At 50.4% G+C, this 17,407-nt stretch overlaps 1 protein-coding gene across 10 annotated transcripts in view; it reads right to left on the reverse strand.

Annotated features, from left to right (window-relative positions):
• Positions 1 to 8,590, reverse strand: part of FGFR2 (fibroblast growth factor receptor 2) — a 103,722-nt gene extending 95,132 nt beyond the window's left edge. For 5 of the 10 annotated variants that reach the window (XM_027112802.1, XM_027112801.1, XM_027112792.1 and 2 more), the window contains exon 1: positions 4,264 to 4,555. In XM_027112802.1, the coding sequence (XP_026968603.1) occupies positions 4,264 to 4,429 (166 nt within the window). In that variant the 5' untranslated portion in view covers positions 4,430 to 4,555. Of the gene's footprint in view, positions 1 to 4,263; positions 4,556 to 8,379 lie in introns of those variants that run through there. The other 5 variants (XM_027112800.1, XM_027112799.1, XM_027112795.1 and 2 more) reach the window with 3 other exon arrangements.
• Between the last annotated feature and the right edge of the window lie 8,817 nt (positions 8,591 to 17,407).

Here is a 17,407-nt window from a genome sequence, read left to right on the forward strand (position 1 = left end):
CACACACACACACACACACACACACACACACACACACACACACACACTTGGAATTTGGATGAGAGCGAGCCAGTACAGAAAGTATACAAATACCAATTCTCTGGGCTTGCCAAATTTTTGCTCTAGAAGTAATATTAAACACAGCTCTTTGTCTATGAATTGTGAAATACTTTATATACTAATAACGAACGTGTACTTCGTTGTGTATTGAACTGCATAAGCCTACGTTTGGTTTAATTTACCAAGAATAAGTCCTTGTTCCTAAGCTATCAAGTTACAGTCAACTCTTAAATATTAACACATACTGAGGAACAAAGATGCAGATAATACAAAACAGAAGATTATTTTAAATCATTCATTCTTGGTATGCGGATATATTCTTTTTTTCTTTTCTTTTAACTTGCAATTAAATGCGTATGGCTGATATCATGGCATTTACAATACTTCTAACACAGGACTTAAACCATACTGGAAAAATCTGAGGTAAGGAGGTCTCCGTGTGGACCCCATGCTCAATCTCTCTGCTACTGAACTTTGGACCAACTCACATCAGTCAGGATCACCTTGCCCAAAAATTGATTAAAAAAAAAAAAAAAAAGGCATACTACTTTCTTCCCAGGTTGTTGCTTTTCAGAATGACACTTTGTGGAGGGTGGAAAAGTAATAAAGGGTTTTGGGTTGGAAAAGCCCTTTTATTTTAGCTCCTACTGGGCTGATGTAAACAAAGATGTGGTTAATGTCAACAATGACTTAATTAACCAGAGTAGGTGACAATGCCAGGAAGAACTTGAAAGTAAGAGTCGCCTCCACCCCAAGGTAATCAAGCTTGACTATACTTTAAATAATTACAATCTTAATCAACAGAGCAGTACTTGGCATTGAGGACTACTGGCCCCTTTGAGTCAACTGAGTTTAAACCCTTCGCAGCTGGTCACCTACAAAAATGAATGACCAGTTGAAAATATTCATTTTTAGTCTGGAATATTAACTAAAATCTTCTAGAGATTATTTTCTTCTTAAGTCAGTTGAGTAGACCCAAACCTACTGCCACCACTTCAGAATGTGTCCAGAGACAAATGATATATGACAGATGATGGGATATATGATATGATGGTACATGGTAGATGAGATGATGTGATACATGATATGATGATGGATGGGATAGGGTGATGATAGATGACATGATACTGTACAAAGCTGGGACAATTGGAAAAGGACCCTCTAGCATTAGGGCTCCTTCCTGGAACTTAGTTACCTTTTTCTCCGCACAAATTTTCCTCTGGTCCAGCCCGATACACATTATCTAAACTGAGCTTCCCAATTAGCAAAACAAAAATAAGATAAGCCCTTGTGCACTAGAAGGTCAAGGTTGAACTTATTTTAACCAAAGCTACAGTTAAACTCACCATGGAGGACAGACAGGGACTGATGGACACACATGGATGGGGGACTCTCTGTCTGTCTCTCTCCAATTCGTTGGTACCACAGCCTAAACTGGAGCTGCCCTACTTAGTCTGCTTCCAGTTGCTAAAATCTCCTCTTCCTCATCTATAATTAGATTACATTCCTAACAACCTCTGACACCAAAGCAAAACTCCGGCATTGGAAGAACTCATCTTAGGGCTCAAATCAGTTGAAAGGGGAAGTACAGACCCTACAGAAAGCAAACAAACACAGCTGCCTGGAAACACGAAGGGCCTCCTCCATTAGAGAGCAACTTTCTACTCAACTGTCTCCAAAAGCCTAGATGTTTCCTGACACTGTGGCAACTGACCCAGCCAGCCCACGGGACCAGGAAGATGCATGTGCCCAGCTCACTGGGAACAATGATGACAACACATCCCAGGTGCTCATTAGACGCCAGGCCCTGTGCTAAGCGCACTTCACGTCCAGGCCCACCTAAATCTCCCAGCAAGCTTTTGAGGCAGGTCATCAGAAGGCTTCTGAGGATATAAATATTCATTTAGCACGAATGAAGAGACCCTGAAGACTGTCTTAGCCAACCCTCAGACGACAGAAAGGGAAGGAAACTGAGGTCCAGGGGTTTGTGAGCTTTTCCAAAGTCACCTCTTTGCAGGGTTTTGTGGGGTCCACTAAATCTTTTTTTTTTTTTTAACCTCTCACAACTCTGGACACAAACCTCATAGAAGCTATGAACCCCGAAATATGCACAGAAGGACATCTGCAAAATATGACCTACCATTTCAGGGAATTCAGGCACCTCCCCTCAACCCGCAAGCGCACAGATGCCAAGTTGGGAAGACCTGCTTCCAACGATACTCACATTGCTGGAGGCACATTTTTAACGAAGAACCACCGTGCGGACTCCATCCCTGTCCACTGCTTTTCCCCCTCTCTGCCTCACCTCTTTCTTCCAGCATGTGCACACATATTTTAAACTCTCTTCAATAATTAAATATGATAAAAAGAAGTCCTCCAGGACCATTTTACACTTTATGTTGAAATAAACTCCCAATAATGCTGCCCTGGAAGTCTAAATGAAAAATGACATTTTCCTCCTAACCTGGGCCATTCCTGGGAAATCCCAGCTCAGCTGCCTCCGTGTGGGCTGAGCCACGCACTCGGGGGAAAACTGGCAATTAGAGAAACATCCATTTTAATTATTAGCAAAATTAAAGAAGTACAGGCATGACTTTCAGAAACCAGGACCCTTTTCCCTCAAGTTAAACCCTTTAAAAATGCATCACCTGGGCTTCCCTGGTGGCGCAGTGGTTGAGAGTCCGCCTGCCGATGCAGGGGACGCGGGTTTGTGCCCTGGTCTGGGAAGATCCCACATGCCGTGGAGCGGCTGGGCCCGTGAGCCATGGCCGCTGAGCCTGAGCGTCCGGAGCCTGTGCTCCGCAACGGGAGAGGCCACAGCAGTGAGAGGCCCACGTACCGCAAAAAAAAAAATCATCACCACTGCACATTACAGCCATGCTTATGTCACAAGGAGGTAGTCACAGACACAAGCTACTACAAGATTTCCTTCCCGGAGATCTGGAAACCTCGGCGATGTCACCGCACCTGTTCATTTTAAAGCCTCCGTACCTCTGTGTAAGAAAAAGGGCATGAGCCTCATCTCACGACTGCTGGACTGCTTCCGGTAAGAAGTCCCTCCGTCTTAGAAAAAGATATGCCTTTATGCTTCCTGAGTCGGGGTCTCAGCGGGAGCCCCCCTCAGATGGGGACACAGCCCTCCCTCCCGCGTGGTCCTAGATGGGCTTGCGGTCCTCTTCTGTGCTGGGTGCCTTTCCAGAACAGCTGAGCTGACCCCAGCCCACTCAGGCCCCCGAGCTCGGCAGGCACCAGGTGGGCTCTCAGCAAACAGGTTCATTAAGTGGCGATGAGTGCTAGGATCTGCCGTTTTATTCTCAGATTACCACTTGAAAAATAGCTCAGCTACCGATATTCCCTCCTGATGACAGATTTCAGGGCTGCACTGAGTCAAGGCTTGGCTACCGACATCTCAGAAGGACCTGGGGAAGAGTTTCCAAATCTGCCCGGCGGGATAATTCAGCCCTGTTCGGTGCTCACAACTGGCCTCACGCCTTTCTGTACCTTCCAAAATGCATAATGTGTTGCCTTCATGCAATTTCCAAAGCTGAAACACCAACGCACGCCCTGTTAGATCTGGAAGTTCTCAGAGATTCAGGAAAGGCCCAGGTACACTTCAAATTGACTTAAAATAGAATCTGCCGCTTTGTGACGTACTGCTTAAGTATTATGAATTACAATGGCTCAAAAGAATGTAACGTGTCAAGCATCTCCGTGCTGAACTTCAGAGGCTGCTTTTTCTCCTTAGACAATGAAAATAAAATGTCAGCATTTCAGATGTCGGCAATTTCCCTTAGTGACTCCTTTTGTCAGAAAACAGCAATTCTTTACACTGTGAGCAAAACTTTCTCCGGTAAGCATGCTCCTGCAGAAAGCCCTAGATGGCATTCAGCTACAAGCTCCCCTTCCACGGCTCTCCTGGGCACTGGATAAACTGCCCGCTGTCTCCCTCACCCAGGTCAGAGAAACGCACATGCCAAAAAACCACCAAACTACACCACTCTGCCTGCAGTGTCCCAGCTGGGAACCTGCTCTCGTAATCTCTGGCTTGCGGGGAGCAGACAGCCCACTCTCCCTTGCTCTTGGAAGACTCATTTACAACATAAGGGGCAGCTGATTCTCAGACAGGCCTCGACCTAAGTGCCACTTCCCCGGACAGATCCCAAAACAAACTTGGTACCCTGAAAGTGAAATTAAACAACTTACCTTCCGGCTCCACCGTGGTATCCTCAACTAAATTGAAGGAGGGCCGGGCCAGGGACAAGGTTGCCATGGTGACCACAACCAGGCCGACGAGGCGCCCCCAGCTGACCATGGTTACAGTGCCGATCCCCCGTCCTCTTCCATATCTCCATGTGGACGTTAATCCCATCTGCACACTTCCTCTATGAGCATGGACTGCCTGCAGCAACGCCTTCAGCCGGCGGTGGGCTCGGGAACCGAGGTGCTGTGACAGCCTCTGCCGGCCCTGCAGCCACTTCTGCTGCTGCTGTAGCCTCTAGAGGAGAGAGTCGGCAAGTCAGTGAAATCCTCCCCAACTCCAACTCATTTCAACCCAGTTCTTTTTCATTATCTGCAAATGCCTTCCATCCGCACGTGAGTCCCAGGGGTTTCCACCAGACCCGTCCACAAAAGGTGTTAGGCTGATCGTTTAGAAAGCCTACTTTTAAGAAACAGAGATAAAAAAAGAGGAGCTACAGGACACAGATACGTGCGGCCACTTCAGTTAGGCAAAGTGTACTCTCTTCTCCTACCCACTGTCACCTCTACCGCCCTCAAGAAGCAGAAGCAACGTGACCTTAGTTTCAAGGGCAACTACAAAAGCAAGTTAATGATGCTCGGGCTGGCAGACCCAGCCTCTCGTTAACTTCTCTCAGGCCAACTGCGCTTCAGAGGCATCTGCTTCTGGGGGCTGGAGCCCTCAGGAAGAAGGGAGACAAGCAAAGTAAAAAGAACCCCAGGAAGGCGACCAAAAATTCCCACCAGTTTACACTTGTCGAGATTCATTTTCAAATGCAGAAATGTATTTCAATCTTTCGCCAAGCAGCCACTTACAAAGAATGAACGGAACTGCAATACATTCAAAGCAGCTGATCCAAAAAGAGATTCGAAGGCTGAATCCCGTTCCACTATGACTAATGGCAACCCAGGCCTAGTGAATGTCTTCAGACAGAGTGGGTTAAGAAGTGGAGCAAATGCAAATTCTGATGAATATCACAGGCATTTATTAATGATGCTGCTTCTGATGATACGTAAATTATTATCAAGGTATGTGATTGGGCCACTAACTTTCAGTATGCTAACCTACTGGCTAAAATTTCAGAGCAGAAATTACAAGGGGGTGCCCAACCTGCTATTCTGTTCACTCATTTGATCCAAAGGCAAAGAAAATTTTCCGCACTTAAGATATTCCAAATAACTTTAAATTTGCTCGGTATCAATTACTAAGTATAGAACCGAAATGCACAAACTTTAGAGAATTTGATCGACACAGTCAGATTCTGTGAACTATACATGCATGAACCACATTTTATAGGATTGAGGGTAGGGGTGAGAACTTTCTAAACCCCACGCTCTCTGCATGACTTGATATTTCGAATTATGACTACGATTTCAATACTGCTGGAGCCTCCCCAAAGCTACATCAGAAAAAACTTTTAGCTTTAACTAAGGATTAAAGTGGGTAAGGGAAAAAAGGATGCTGCACCACTTCCAGAGGAGGAATAAAGAAAATCTCTGCTTCAAAGAAAGCACATGTGAAGTGGTGTGATTCACGGCACAAGCAAGAAAAGCATGTGTGCCCACCCTGTTTTCAGTCTGCTTGAAGGATTTTTTGGCCAACTTTTCTTTCCTCTTCAAGTTAAGAGCCTCAAAAGATAATTCCATATCTATTTCTACATACACGTGGGAGGGAAACACACAAACATTCTCATTGACTTACTAAGCATTTCCAGAATGCATGGGAATTTTCTGCCTCACAGGAACAATCTTAAATCCTAGCAGGAGAGTGGGCCCCAGGCTGCTTCCCCAGCCGCCTCGCCCACCTGTCCCAGCCTAGAGGAGCTTCCTTTGCTCTAGGCAGGGAAAGGTGGACAGTAAGTGACCTCAGCTAAATCCCAAACCATTCATTCATCCCAACAGCTTGCACCAGAAACTGACTTTTAGCCATTTCCAGGTCCAGGCCCCGCGGCCACCCCCTTCCCAAATCTCTGGAAGGTGGAGGCCTAGGGCGGCAGGTCTGCACAACTCCTCACCGGACTGGACAAAAGTATGGAGGGACCTCCTAGGCAGGATAATGAGGTCCCCAGGCTCGGTGTTGGGAACACAGGCCCAGCATGCCACTGGCGGCCACAATCCCAGCTTCCTGCCTTCAATACCATAATCCCTCCTGGAGTCTGAGCCTCAGTGAAAGCCCCAGCGTGTTTATTTTTCCCCTTGAAAGGGAACTCTCTTCTCCGCCTGGGCGCGGGAGGAGTTGTCACCCTCCCAGTGATGGATGGCTCTTCATGGCCACCCGTCCCCCTGGTCCATTTTCACCTCGGCACAAGCCCGCCCCCAAAGACAGGCAAAGTGACAAGCGAGTGGGCTTGGCTGGGGAGTGGTCCCTATGCAGGTCGATGCTGGGCTCCTCGGTTTACCAGAACATTCCCAACCCCACCACCACCACGCTCCAAGAAGACAGCCCATGCAGCGCCCGCCTTACCTGAGTTTCTACCCCTAAGAGGTTGTCTGCCTGCCTGCCCGCCCATGACGAGCACTTGGGTGTTTTGTTCCCAGTATATTTCACATCAGTCAAGAGAGCCAGGCAAGGTGCGGGGGCGCCCAGGTCCCCCGGGGGCAGACCCACCTCCTGGCTCAGAGCCTCCCTAGCTCCCCTTCTCCCCACAGCTAACAGGGCAGGGGCCTCTCAAGGGGTCAAATGCGGTGGGTGTGGGGATTACTCAACATACTGAAATTCTCAAAAAATGCAAAATACAGGCTGACCTGGGACCACCTTCTCTTCCCTGTTAACGCTGGCAAGCCAATGAGGACTTGCCGCCGCTTCGGGAGAACTGAACACCACCAACCCGGCTTCATTGTAGCACTTCTTTCATTTGTTTGCTTGGAATATCTGATTTTCTCCCCCTTCCCTGGGCGCTAAAGAGCTCAGAGAAATCTGCATTTTAATTGACATTCCAAGGGGAGAGAAAGAGAGAGAGAGAGAGAGAGAGAGAGAGAGAGAGAGAGAGAGAGAGGGGCTCCCGATTTCTTTTCTATTCAAACTAAACAGTCTTTTCAGATGAAAATGAGTCGAGGCCAGTGGAAGATTTACAGGGATTTGGGACCACGGGGACAATGGGGTTTTAAATGTTGATAGCGTTTCACACCAAACACATAATGGGTGAAAGCAGGTTTGCCTTTAAGGGTAGGTTTTATTGAATTGGGCGAGAGTAAGGAAGGTCGCGAGAAGAGCCTGCAAGGGAGCGGACGGCGAGGGGAGCGGCGGAGACTCATCGCCCCCGGGCCGGACCTCTGCGCCTGGCCCTCTGGCCGCGAGGGTCGGAGCCAGCTCCTGGCCCGGCCCCCAGCTGATTCCCCGGCGCGGTCCGGCAGCCGAAAGAATGAGCGCGCAAGTTAGAACTCGCCTGCGCTTTCGACATCTCCGAGCTGCTGCCGGCGGAGCAGGCAGCGAACTAGAAAAAGTCGGTCCAGTTCGCCCCCTAGCCCCAGGCGCGCCGGGCTCCCTCCAGCGCCGACGGCGGCTGCGGGCCAGGGGCGCCCGGCACTACAATCGGGGAACCGGAGCAGCCCCCTCCCCAAATGTGCCACCCCCGAGCACCTCCTACCCTACGGAGGTGTCGCCGGCCCCACCCCAGCGGCTCCCTCCCGGGGAAGGGCACCCCCGTCGGGGCCTGGATGGAACGGGACGGGTGCTCCCCGGGCCCCGGAACGAGGCACCCCGAAGATGCCCCTCCGAGCTCCGGACCTGCGCGGCTGTGCCACCAGCGAGGCAGCCCCGCCGCTCGCCCGCCAGCTCTGGGGTCGGAGGATCTCGCCAGCCGGAGTTTGACAGGGGGGCGGGTGTGAGCGCCAGAGGCAGATGTCAGCATCTGGATGGGGGTGGTTGAGGCAGAACTTCCCTAACGCCAGCCGTCAGCATGCACCCAGCTCCCCCATCACCTATGCAGCCAAAGAGGGAGAACAAGGAGCAGCCTCCACAGTGCCAGCCCTCCGCTCGGGGGACCGTGCACCCGGCGTCCCGGGCTTTCACGGCGCCCACTCTCCCGTGGGCCCACTCTCCAGTCCCGCGAGGCTCCCCGAGGGGCCCACCACGGAGGTTACCTTGAATGGCAACGATCCCCGGCGACCGGCTCTGTCCCCGCGCCCGGCGTGGGTCGGGACGGAGCAAACGACGAGCTCCCCCCAAAAAGTGGTCCTTGGGTCCTCGCCGGCGCCAAGGCTCCGAGGCTTCAAGCGCACCCCAGGTTGCGGAGGCGCGCGGGCATGACGCCCGCAGGCTGCGCTTGGATTTGGGGAGCGAGAGGAAGAAAGGACTCAGGCTTGGCGTTTCCTCCAGCAAACTTTGCTCGCAACTTGCGAACGCTCGGAGCGCGCAGGAAAGCCGCGGCCTCGGGGCGCCCGGGGCTCGCGGCCGGGCCCAGCCAGCATGGAAAGGAGTCGCCGCGCGGGGCCAGCTACGCCGCGCGCAGACCCCGCGGCGCCCGAGCTTTGTGGCGGCCGCGCTCGCTCGCTCGCTCGCCCGCCCGCCCGCTCCTCACCCGCCGCCCGCCCGCTCAGCTCTCCGCGGCGCTCTCCACTGCCGCCGCCGCCGCCCGCGCCGCCGCCGCCGCCGCCGCCCCCTCCCGGCGGGTCACGCCCCCGCTGAAACCCGAGCCGTTTCCTGGACGGCGGCGCCCGCTCTGCCAATCAGCGCCGCGCGCCCCGACCGCCCCTGCTCCGCGCGGCTCCCGACGCCTGCGAGCGGCCCCAAGACCCCGGCCGGGAAGGCGAGGGGCCCGGCCAGCGCCGGGACGGAGAGGCATCAGCATCCTCGGTGAATCACGCCGGGTCCCGCGCCCCCGCCCCCGCCCCCTTTCTTCGGGAGTTGGCCTGACCGACGGTTTGCCGGGCGGTTGTGTTACGTTCTTATTTCAAGTCAAAACAAATGACAGAATGCCTGCTCTACCCCCGAAAGAGACTTTAATATGCGTCTGCGTGGTATTGGGGGGAGAAACGTAATGCAACTGAAACTTTGAGAGGAGAGGAAGCAACTTGGGAATGGTTGCTGGACGCTACACTGCTCTGTCCTTCAAAACGAGAGCAATGAGAAAAGAAACGAATATTTATGGAGGCCCTGCTATGGGTGGGACACACGGAATAGTCTTCTTTTTAATTGACACAGCCACCCTGCAGAGTAATAGTCCCAGTTCCTGGTAAGGAAACTGAGGATGAGAGAGGTTATTTGTCTAGGGTTAAACAACTGGTTACTGAGTAGGCAGCAGCTGAGCCTGGCTCTGAATCTGGATCTCTTAGAAAAAGTTCAAAACTGGAGGGAAAAAAGTGTTGTTTGGTAATATATATTTGGATCAATAAATTCGGAAGATTCTAAAGACTCAACTCCACTGTAAATAGCTGTACGACCTTGAGCAAATCAATTCCTCTCTCTCAATCTTAAGATTCTTCAACCAAATGCCAAGCTGTAACTGGTTAAAGTTCATATTTTCCATTTACCTTTTCCACTAGGCTGTATCTACCGGATAATTTATTCTTTAATATACTTTCTCTTCTTCACTCATCCAGCTCTAAGCAGTGGTGCCTTAAGTCCAAGACAATATAGATAAAAACCTTAATTATTTTTCCTTAGAAAAAGGTCATTAAACCCAGAAGTGCTTTTGAGTCCTGAAGATGGATGAAGCAGCAGTACCAAAGTGACCTGGGAAATCGACTTTTCCTGAATTTAGAAATGCAGTTGCTCATGGGTCATTGACACTGCACACTTCATAACATTTACGGAAATATTTTTTCAAGGTGCCACATCATTAGAAAATCATTTTTCTTCACAATACATCTCAGAGAACTTTTATGTAAAATTCCCTAAAAGCCAGGAGTAACAGATCCATTGAAATGCTTCAGGCAAATGGCTATGAAATTCTATTTTGGAAACGTGACAGCAAAAGTAATAGTCTGACTCTCAAGTAAAACAATTAGTTCATGTATATGATTGGGGGAGGGCTATGTGTTTTGGTCAAGTCTTCAAACCTGGATCAGTCCCAGAACCTTTTAATTCATGGACACCTCAGCCAGGTGACCCTCAGCCATCCACCACACCTGAGTTGTTATGACCACATCAGTACCTTTTCAGCATCTCAGATCAGGGGTCACGGAAAGAGACGTGGCTGAGCGTCTGCCTGCTCAGAGACTGGCACTTACATCTTTATATTCCCTGCCAATGGGGAACTCAAGCGTCTCAGTACAGATTCCTTTCCCATCCTGCAAGGAATCCATCAGCCATTGAAAATGCTGTTAACACATTCTCACATAAATTAGTGGTGCAGGAAGCTGCCGTCCCTATCCCCCATTCATCAATGGCTCTATGTACGTCAAATAAAAAGGAAGCCTTCCGCTGAAAATGACAGATAAGAACACCTACTTCAACGTCCAGATGCAGTTTGCAGAATTTATTCTTTAAAGGGATGAAAATACACCCATCCATCAAAAGCCCCTTATTCCCTTAAGAGTGTCCGTTTTTAAGTGAGTGAAGCCCGCAAGCCCACAACAGCAAACTTGTTTTTTGAAAAGCAAAAGCATGTTTGGAATTTAAAAAAAAAAAAAACCAATCCTGTCATCATATTTAGGCTTCGAGTGACCTCAGAGGGTCTAGGAAAGCTTTCACACCAGCGAGGCTTCTGAATGAGAAAATAATCTCTTTACAGTTTTTTTCTCTTCCCTCTTCAAGTGGCTGGAACCCCTTTTGTCAATGGCCTCCCGTGAATGGTGTAGCTAATAAGCCTATTAATGAGCTTCCACAGCCGAGTGTGAATAGGTAAATAAGCCCCAGTCTGTTGAGGTTCAGGGCCGAGGGCAGAGAAGCCAGAAAGAACTAAAGGTGACAGTTTGAACTGAACCACGAACGCCAGCACCAGGTTTCAGCTGGAAGAACCGCCAGACAAGGCCCCATTCACAGCCCCTCCGCCCCCCACTGAGGCCCCTTTTCCTCACAATTTCCCCCCCCTTTACAAAATGTCTTGAGTAGTCACCCATTTTTTTTCAAAAGCCCTCGAGACGCCCTTCTTTTTTTCACTCCAGTAATGATACATCAATGGAAGGAAGGAAAATGAGGACACCAGAACTCCAATGCCCCATAAGCTTCAAGGGACAAACTGCTGCTCGCCCATTGGTTCTGCGAAGAGAAAAGGGGAGGGGGTGGGAACCCTAGCTGCCATGGGCCTCTCTCCTTTAAAGATTTAGAATTTCTCTTTTAATAATTTGTTTTTTAATGGGTGGCTGTTCCTTCACCCGATAGAAAAGTTAGAGGAATAAAAAGGCTACTGACATTTAAGTGCTAATGAGCCATTTTAACGTGGTTCTGAGCGCCCTGCAAAACTATGAATTTTATTCTTTAAGCTACATCTCAAGAATGTCTGTAGCATAAAAGAAGCTTTCGAAAGGAGAAATCTACAATAGTCCAAGGACTATGGTGACAGTCGTTAATCCTAGGATGGGCTGGTGGAGGCAGGGGGTCGGAGAGCTTGGACCCATCTTCGGGGAGCTTATGACATTTTAGCTGAAGCAACATCATGAATCCCAGCACTGATCATCACCAATGATTCTACACTTAGAACAGGGCCTGAATCTCTGAGCCAAGACTTCCCTGGAGAAAAACTTAAGTTATCTGAGTCTTCCATGTTCTCAGCTATAAAATTAGGAAAACAATGGTACCTATCTTGTAGTACAGTAAGTCCCCTACATCCGAACCTTCAAGTTGCAAAGTTTCAACGACGCAAACGTCTTATGAACCTATTACAGTACAGTACTATATAGCTGATTGTGTTAGTTGGGTACCTAGGCTAACTTTGTTGGACTTACGAACAAATCGGGCTTAACGAACGCACTCTCGGAATGGAACTCGTTCGTATGTAGGGAGTTTGCTGTAATTTAATAGAGTCACTCAAAGAATTAAATGAATTAAGGTGTGACAAGCATTTAGACCTTTTTATCCAGATACCCCATGGTTCTAGAGCAACTCTTGGGCACATGGGAAATGCAATGTGTTTGCTATGATTATTATTAGCTGTTAGTATTTTTCCCACCTCCTGGGACTACTGGAAAAATTAAAGTGAGTCTGGAGCCAACACTGCTGGATTCCCCAATCCTCCTCTGCCCCAGCTGAAAGGCCTGGAGGTGCCTACCCAAGACCCCCCTAAGATGAAATGTCTGGAAGGCAGCCACGTCATACAAATGGCCATCCAACTGGAAAGCATTACAACGCTCATTGGTACCCACTGCCCAGAAGCGGTCCCAGGGAATGGCAAGGAAGATAGAGGGGGTGGTGCTGGGCAGAAGACACTTTTAACACCAGTGAACAGCTTAAGAAAGAGCTTCTTTGAAAACGTGAGGAGCATCTGAATAAAAATTGCCACTCTGCCCTGCTCTGATGGTTTGCTAGATTTCCAAATGGCTTGAATGACATTGGTAGGTCTTCCTAGGGAGACTGGGCCCAAGGTGAGGAAGTGTGTATTAAACCATCCTGTTGACTCCCGAATTTTACAGGGGAGGAAATCAGGGTGCAGAAAGGGGAAGTGACGGGCTCTAGGCCACCATGCTGGCTGATGGCAGGGAAACCCAGAAATCTGTTCTCCCAATCAGGCTGGGATTCTTTTCAGTGGCCACGAGAACAAGTCAGCCACTTTCATCTGTTTACGCCAGGCGATTCCGCTCAGTATAGAACTGAGATATTTTGAGTAGAATTCACTGCCTCCCAAAATGTTAATATTTCCAGAGAAATTACCCACTCCCCATGGGTCCAGCCCATTTCTCCTTCTTCAAGTGTTCCAAGAAGAATCTGTGTAAGGGTTATCATTGCTGTTATGTTATGTTTCAAAGAACCTTCAAGTTCAGGTGCATGAGATCGTCTGACATCTCTTTTGCATGCTTACAATTTCATTAGCTGAATTTGCACAGTCTTCAAAACGGGGGAAGAATTAAAGGCCAACATTTTTGGTTCGTAAAATGATTCTTATCAGTGATATTATAAAAACAAATGGAAATGGAAGATTCTGAAGAATCGCTGAGGCTTGCGTTTGAAAAACGAAGGCTTACAAATCCACCCCACATTTGCTATTTGCATCTGGGTAACTGGGTCTGTTACTCAAAATGCAATTGAGGGGCGATTCAGGAACCTTGACTGTGTTCTGGTTCAAGAAAAGCAAAAATCGCTGTAAAAGATAGTGGGAGAGGGCATAACTGGGGAAATTTTACTCTGGTCTCAACACTGTCCCCTAGTGTCACCCCCATAAGCTGCAAGTTCCTCCCTGGCGTCTGCCAGTCTGAACACGTGAAGGAAATTTGATTGATCGATTCAACGGTTGGCCAAACCAGCCAGATGTGATATCTATGAAGCCCAAAGTCACAGGGCACTTGACAGGCAACCTTGTGCAGCAGAAACAGCACGAGGCCAGGGCACCCAAGACCTGGGTTTTCATCCCAACGTTGTCAGGGACTAACAGCAAAGTCATTGAATGTGCCCGCCCCACAACCCTTGGCATCACCCACTTTTGCATAATTGAGGTCTCCCCCTTCTAGCTGCAAAGACAAATTTGTCTATGATCTCCAGCCCCTCCCAGCTCAGAGCATTCCTTGCCTCTAGAGAAACAGAGAGGTTGTCATTTACCCATCACTGAAGAGCGAACTGGTTACAGAAAGTCAACGTCCACTTTAAAGTATTTTGAAACCATAGTCCAGGAACCCTGCTGTTGACCCCTGTCTGCTAGTAATGGTATCTGCCGGAAAAGTCCTCTAATCCCCGGCCCATTGCTGCTTAAGAGCAATTTACGGCATGTCATTGCTTGGCTGCAAGACTCCGTGCTCTCCTTCCACTCCCACTCCGCCCTCAACCACCACCTCTACCACAACGCCTCCAAGCGGACTGGAGAGAAAACATGCAGGTGGTTTTAGCTGGTGCAGGACAAATTAGAAGGAGATCAACCATGGTGTCCTATTGCCACCTTCTGCCCCCTCCCATCCGCGCCCACTGTCGCTGCCTGGAGCTGTGCTGTCCAATACAGCAGCCACCAGCCAATGTGATTAAGTTAAATTAATTAAAGTTAAATAAGACTTCAAGTTCAGGTCTTTGTTAACACTAACCCCATTTCAAGTACTCGAAAGCCACATGTGTCTAGGGCCACCACATTGGACAGTGAAGATGTTAGAGGAAATTGTCATCATGGCAGAATGCTGTATCAGATGGACTTCCCTGGAGAGGCTCCCTGCCTTCCAAGAGGATCTCCTTAGCCAGGGGAGTCCCCAGGACCTGCTCCTGCCTTTCTCCCCCCAACACCCACTCGCTCTCCATCGTCTTGTGCTACCGGCAGGGTTTATTTTTATTTATTTATAATTTCTATTTATTTTATTTTTGGCTGCATCAGGTCTTAGTTGCAGGAAGTGGGATCTTTCATTGTGGCGCACGGGCTTCTCTCTAGTTGTGGTGGCGGGCTCAGTAGTTGCCGCGCGTGGGCTTAGTTGCCCCACGGCATGTGGGATCTTAGTTCCCGGACCAGGAATCGAAACCGCGTCCCCTGCACTGGAAGGTGGATTCTTAACCACTGGACCACCAGGGAAATCCCTACCAGCAGGGTTTAGGGATAGGAATTCTACCCTTCGGAATGGGAAGAGTGCCAGAGAGACCCAGGATACTCTTTGATGGACAAATACAATATTACCGTTGGCTGAATGAAAGTGATGAGGTGCCTGTAGCATCACCTTCTGATTCCAGGGCCGTGAATCAGAGGGAGAAAGGCCGGCTGAACCAAGGTGGCAATGCCCTGGGAGAAAGCCCGGCCGAATTTGACCTTGGACAACAATTTGGGGATAAAAGGGTTAATTGGGGACCGCTAGATCATAACATGCATAAAAAGCCCAGCCTGCCTCTCCCATCTCGCGGTCCAGGGCCTGGCACACTGCCTGGCTGGTTGTGGGCAGTTCATGAGCTGCCTTTGTGCCTACGGGCCCTCAACAGGTACTTGGTGATTGATGGTGACTGAACTTAGCCTCTTTTGGGGCTTCCTAATTAAGGCGTCTGGGAACATTTACATAGGGTTTTGCAGCTAGTCCATGAAGTATATTTAGAAGTTAGAAAATAAAAGCCGTTTTACGGCAAGGCCCACCTAGCTGTGCAGTGGAAGTTCCCTTCTTCGCAAGACGCGATTTCCACAGCGCCTTCCTCCCCCTTTCCTCTTGATGTCTGCGTTTGGTTTGTTTTGCTATTTCCCTGAGGGTGTGTGTCTACTTCGTCCAAACGAGAAAAGAAGTTCACTTTAATAAACCGAAGGGGAGAAAAATGATGCGGCCAGGATCCTGGTAAAATTGGGGAAGGAGACGGAGAATACAGAGCAGAAGTCGTAAATCCACAAGCCCAGTAACACTTTTAGAGTCCCAGAGCTCTTGTATTTTGTCCCCAGGCTGGGGAGAAAGACCATCAAGGGGGGAGCGATTTCTTTCACAGATTTCTAAGAGCGGCGCTGAACCAAAATTAACTCCTTCGCGGGAGCCGGATGCCGGCGTGGCGCTCGGCCCGCGGCCCCGGGAGCAGGTGGCTCCAGGTGACTGAGGCCGAGGTCCCCAGAGCTCCCTTTGTTCTCCGGACTCTGCGCTGAGGCAGGCGGCGGGCGCCAGCGCCCCCGTGTGGCCGCGCGCGTCCCGTGCGCGCAGAGGGTGGCTGGGTGGGCCGGTGGCGCCCCGGCACCGCGGGGCCGGGTGAACGAGGGGTGCAGCCCGGCCCGGAGCAGGGACGATCCCGCCTGCGCCCGGCCTCTCCCGGAAGTCGTTCGGGCAGGTGATGAGCGATTAACGTCGAGGCGTGTCTGCAGCAGGAATCCTGCTGGGACGGATGTCTTGCCCCGATGTCTGGGGTTCGGGATGCGGCAAGGGGAGCGGGCGGCCCGGCCTCCACCGCGCCTGGCCTGGCCTGGCGTGTCCTTACCTCCGGCTTCCTCTGTCCACAGCGTGGCCTCTCCCCCACACTTCCAGTTTGTGGCCACATCTCTCCACATGGATCAAGCCTGAGAACCACGTCTGCACGCTCATCCTTACACCAGCTCCGACCTCCCGCCCACTGTTTGGGCTTCCGGCCCCAGGGCCCACCCGGACTGCCACCCTCCAGGGTGGGGATTTCCAGCTCCCCTCCCACCAAAGCCCGTCCGTGCCCAGATCTGGGCTGTCTTTGGAAAACCATGCACAGCCCGACCCCCTTTCGGGTTTGTTTTTTTCCTAGCATCACTGCAGCTGCCCTGGATCCCCAGTCCCTTAGGATTCTGGGCCAGCGTCTCCCTCCAGCCTCTGCTCTCCGCCACCCACTCTACCCAGAGGTGGCGACCACCGCCCTGCTCCTTCATCACTCAGAGCCCTGGCGGCTCACGCATCTGCTAGAACCATGACCCTCTGCTCTGTCATCACAGAGCGGGTGCTTGGTAGCTGACATTTAATAGGCACTTGCTCTGGTCCAAGCAAATGTGATCATGGCCTTATGGGTGACCCCCTATTGCTTACAAGGATCCTGTGAGGTAGGCACCACTCTGACCCCCGTTTTACAAATCAAGCAGTGGAAACGTGGAGAGTTTGCCGAAGTCATACAGTCATGAGGTAGGGAGCCTGGCTTTGGGGCAGATGCTTGTCCCTTATGCTGCCAGGATTCCCTGAGCAGGCGGTGGGGGCCACATCAGGTCCAGGGTGGGGCAGCAGCCTCAGCTGGTGGATGGAAATGGAGGCCAATGGGGCCGATTCTTCTGATCCTTCCAGAGAGCTTGGCCATCCCATTCAGATTATGACAGTTGTGTCAATTTTTTGGACTGACCCCTCTTTCAGTTGGCCTGTGGGCCTGCAGGTTGCACCCACCCTCTGCTGTCCTGGAGTGGCTGGGATCGTGGGCCCTGCAGTCTAGCTCTGCCTGCTGTGGGCCTCACATCTGCACCTTCTTTCCACATCCTCCTCTGTAAAATGAAGTAACACTAATACCATGATCAATACATGTTAGCTGGTGTTATTATCTCCAGTCTGAATGAAGAGGCATTCAGACCTCCTTCTCTGTAGCTCTGTCCTAACCCTCGCTTTGTTTCCTGCTACTTCTCTTTGCTGTGTTACCATGGGCAAGTTACTT

Source organism: Aethalodelphis obliquidens, unplaced genomic scaffold, assembly GCF_003676395.1.
Source record: "Aethalodelphis obliquidens isolate GAN/ISIS:26980383/991018 unplaced genomic scaffold, ASM367639v1 scaffold11, whole genome shotgun sequence".
NCBI lineage: Eukaryota > Metazoa > Chordata > Mammalia > Artiodactyla > Delphinidae > Aethalodelphis > Aethalodelphis obliquidens.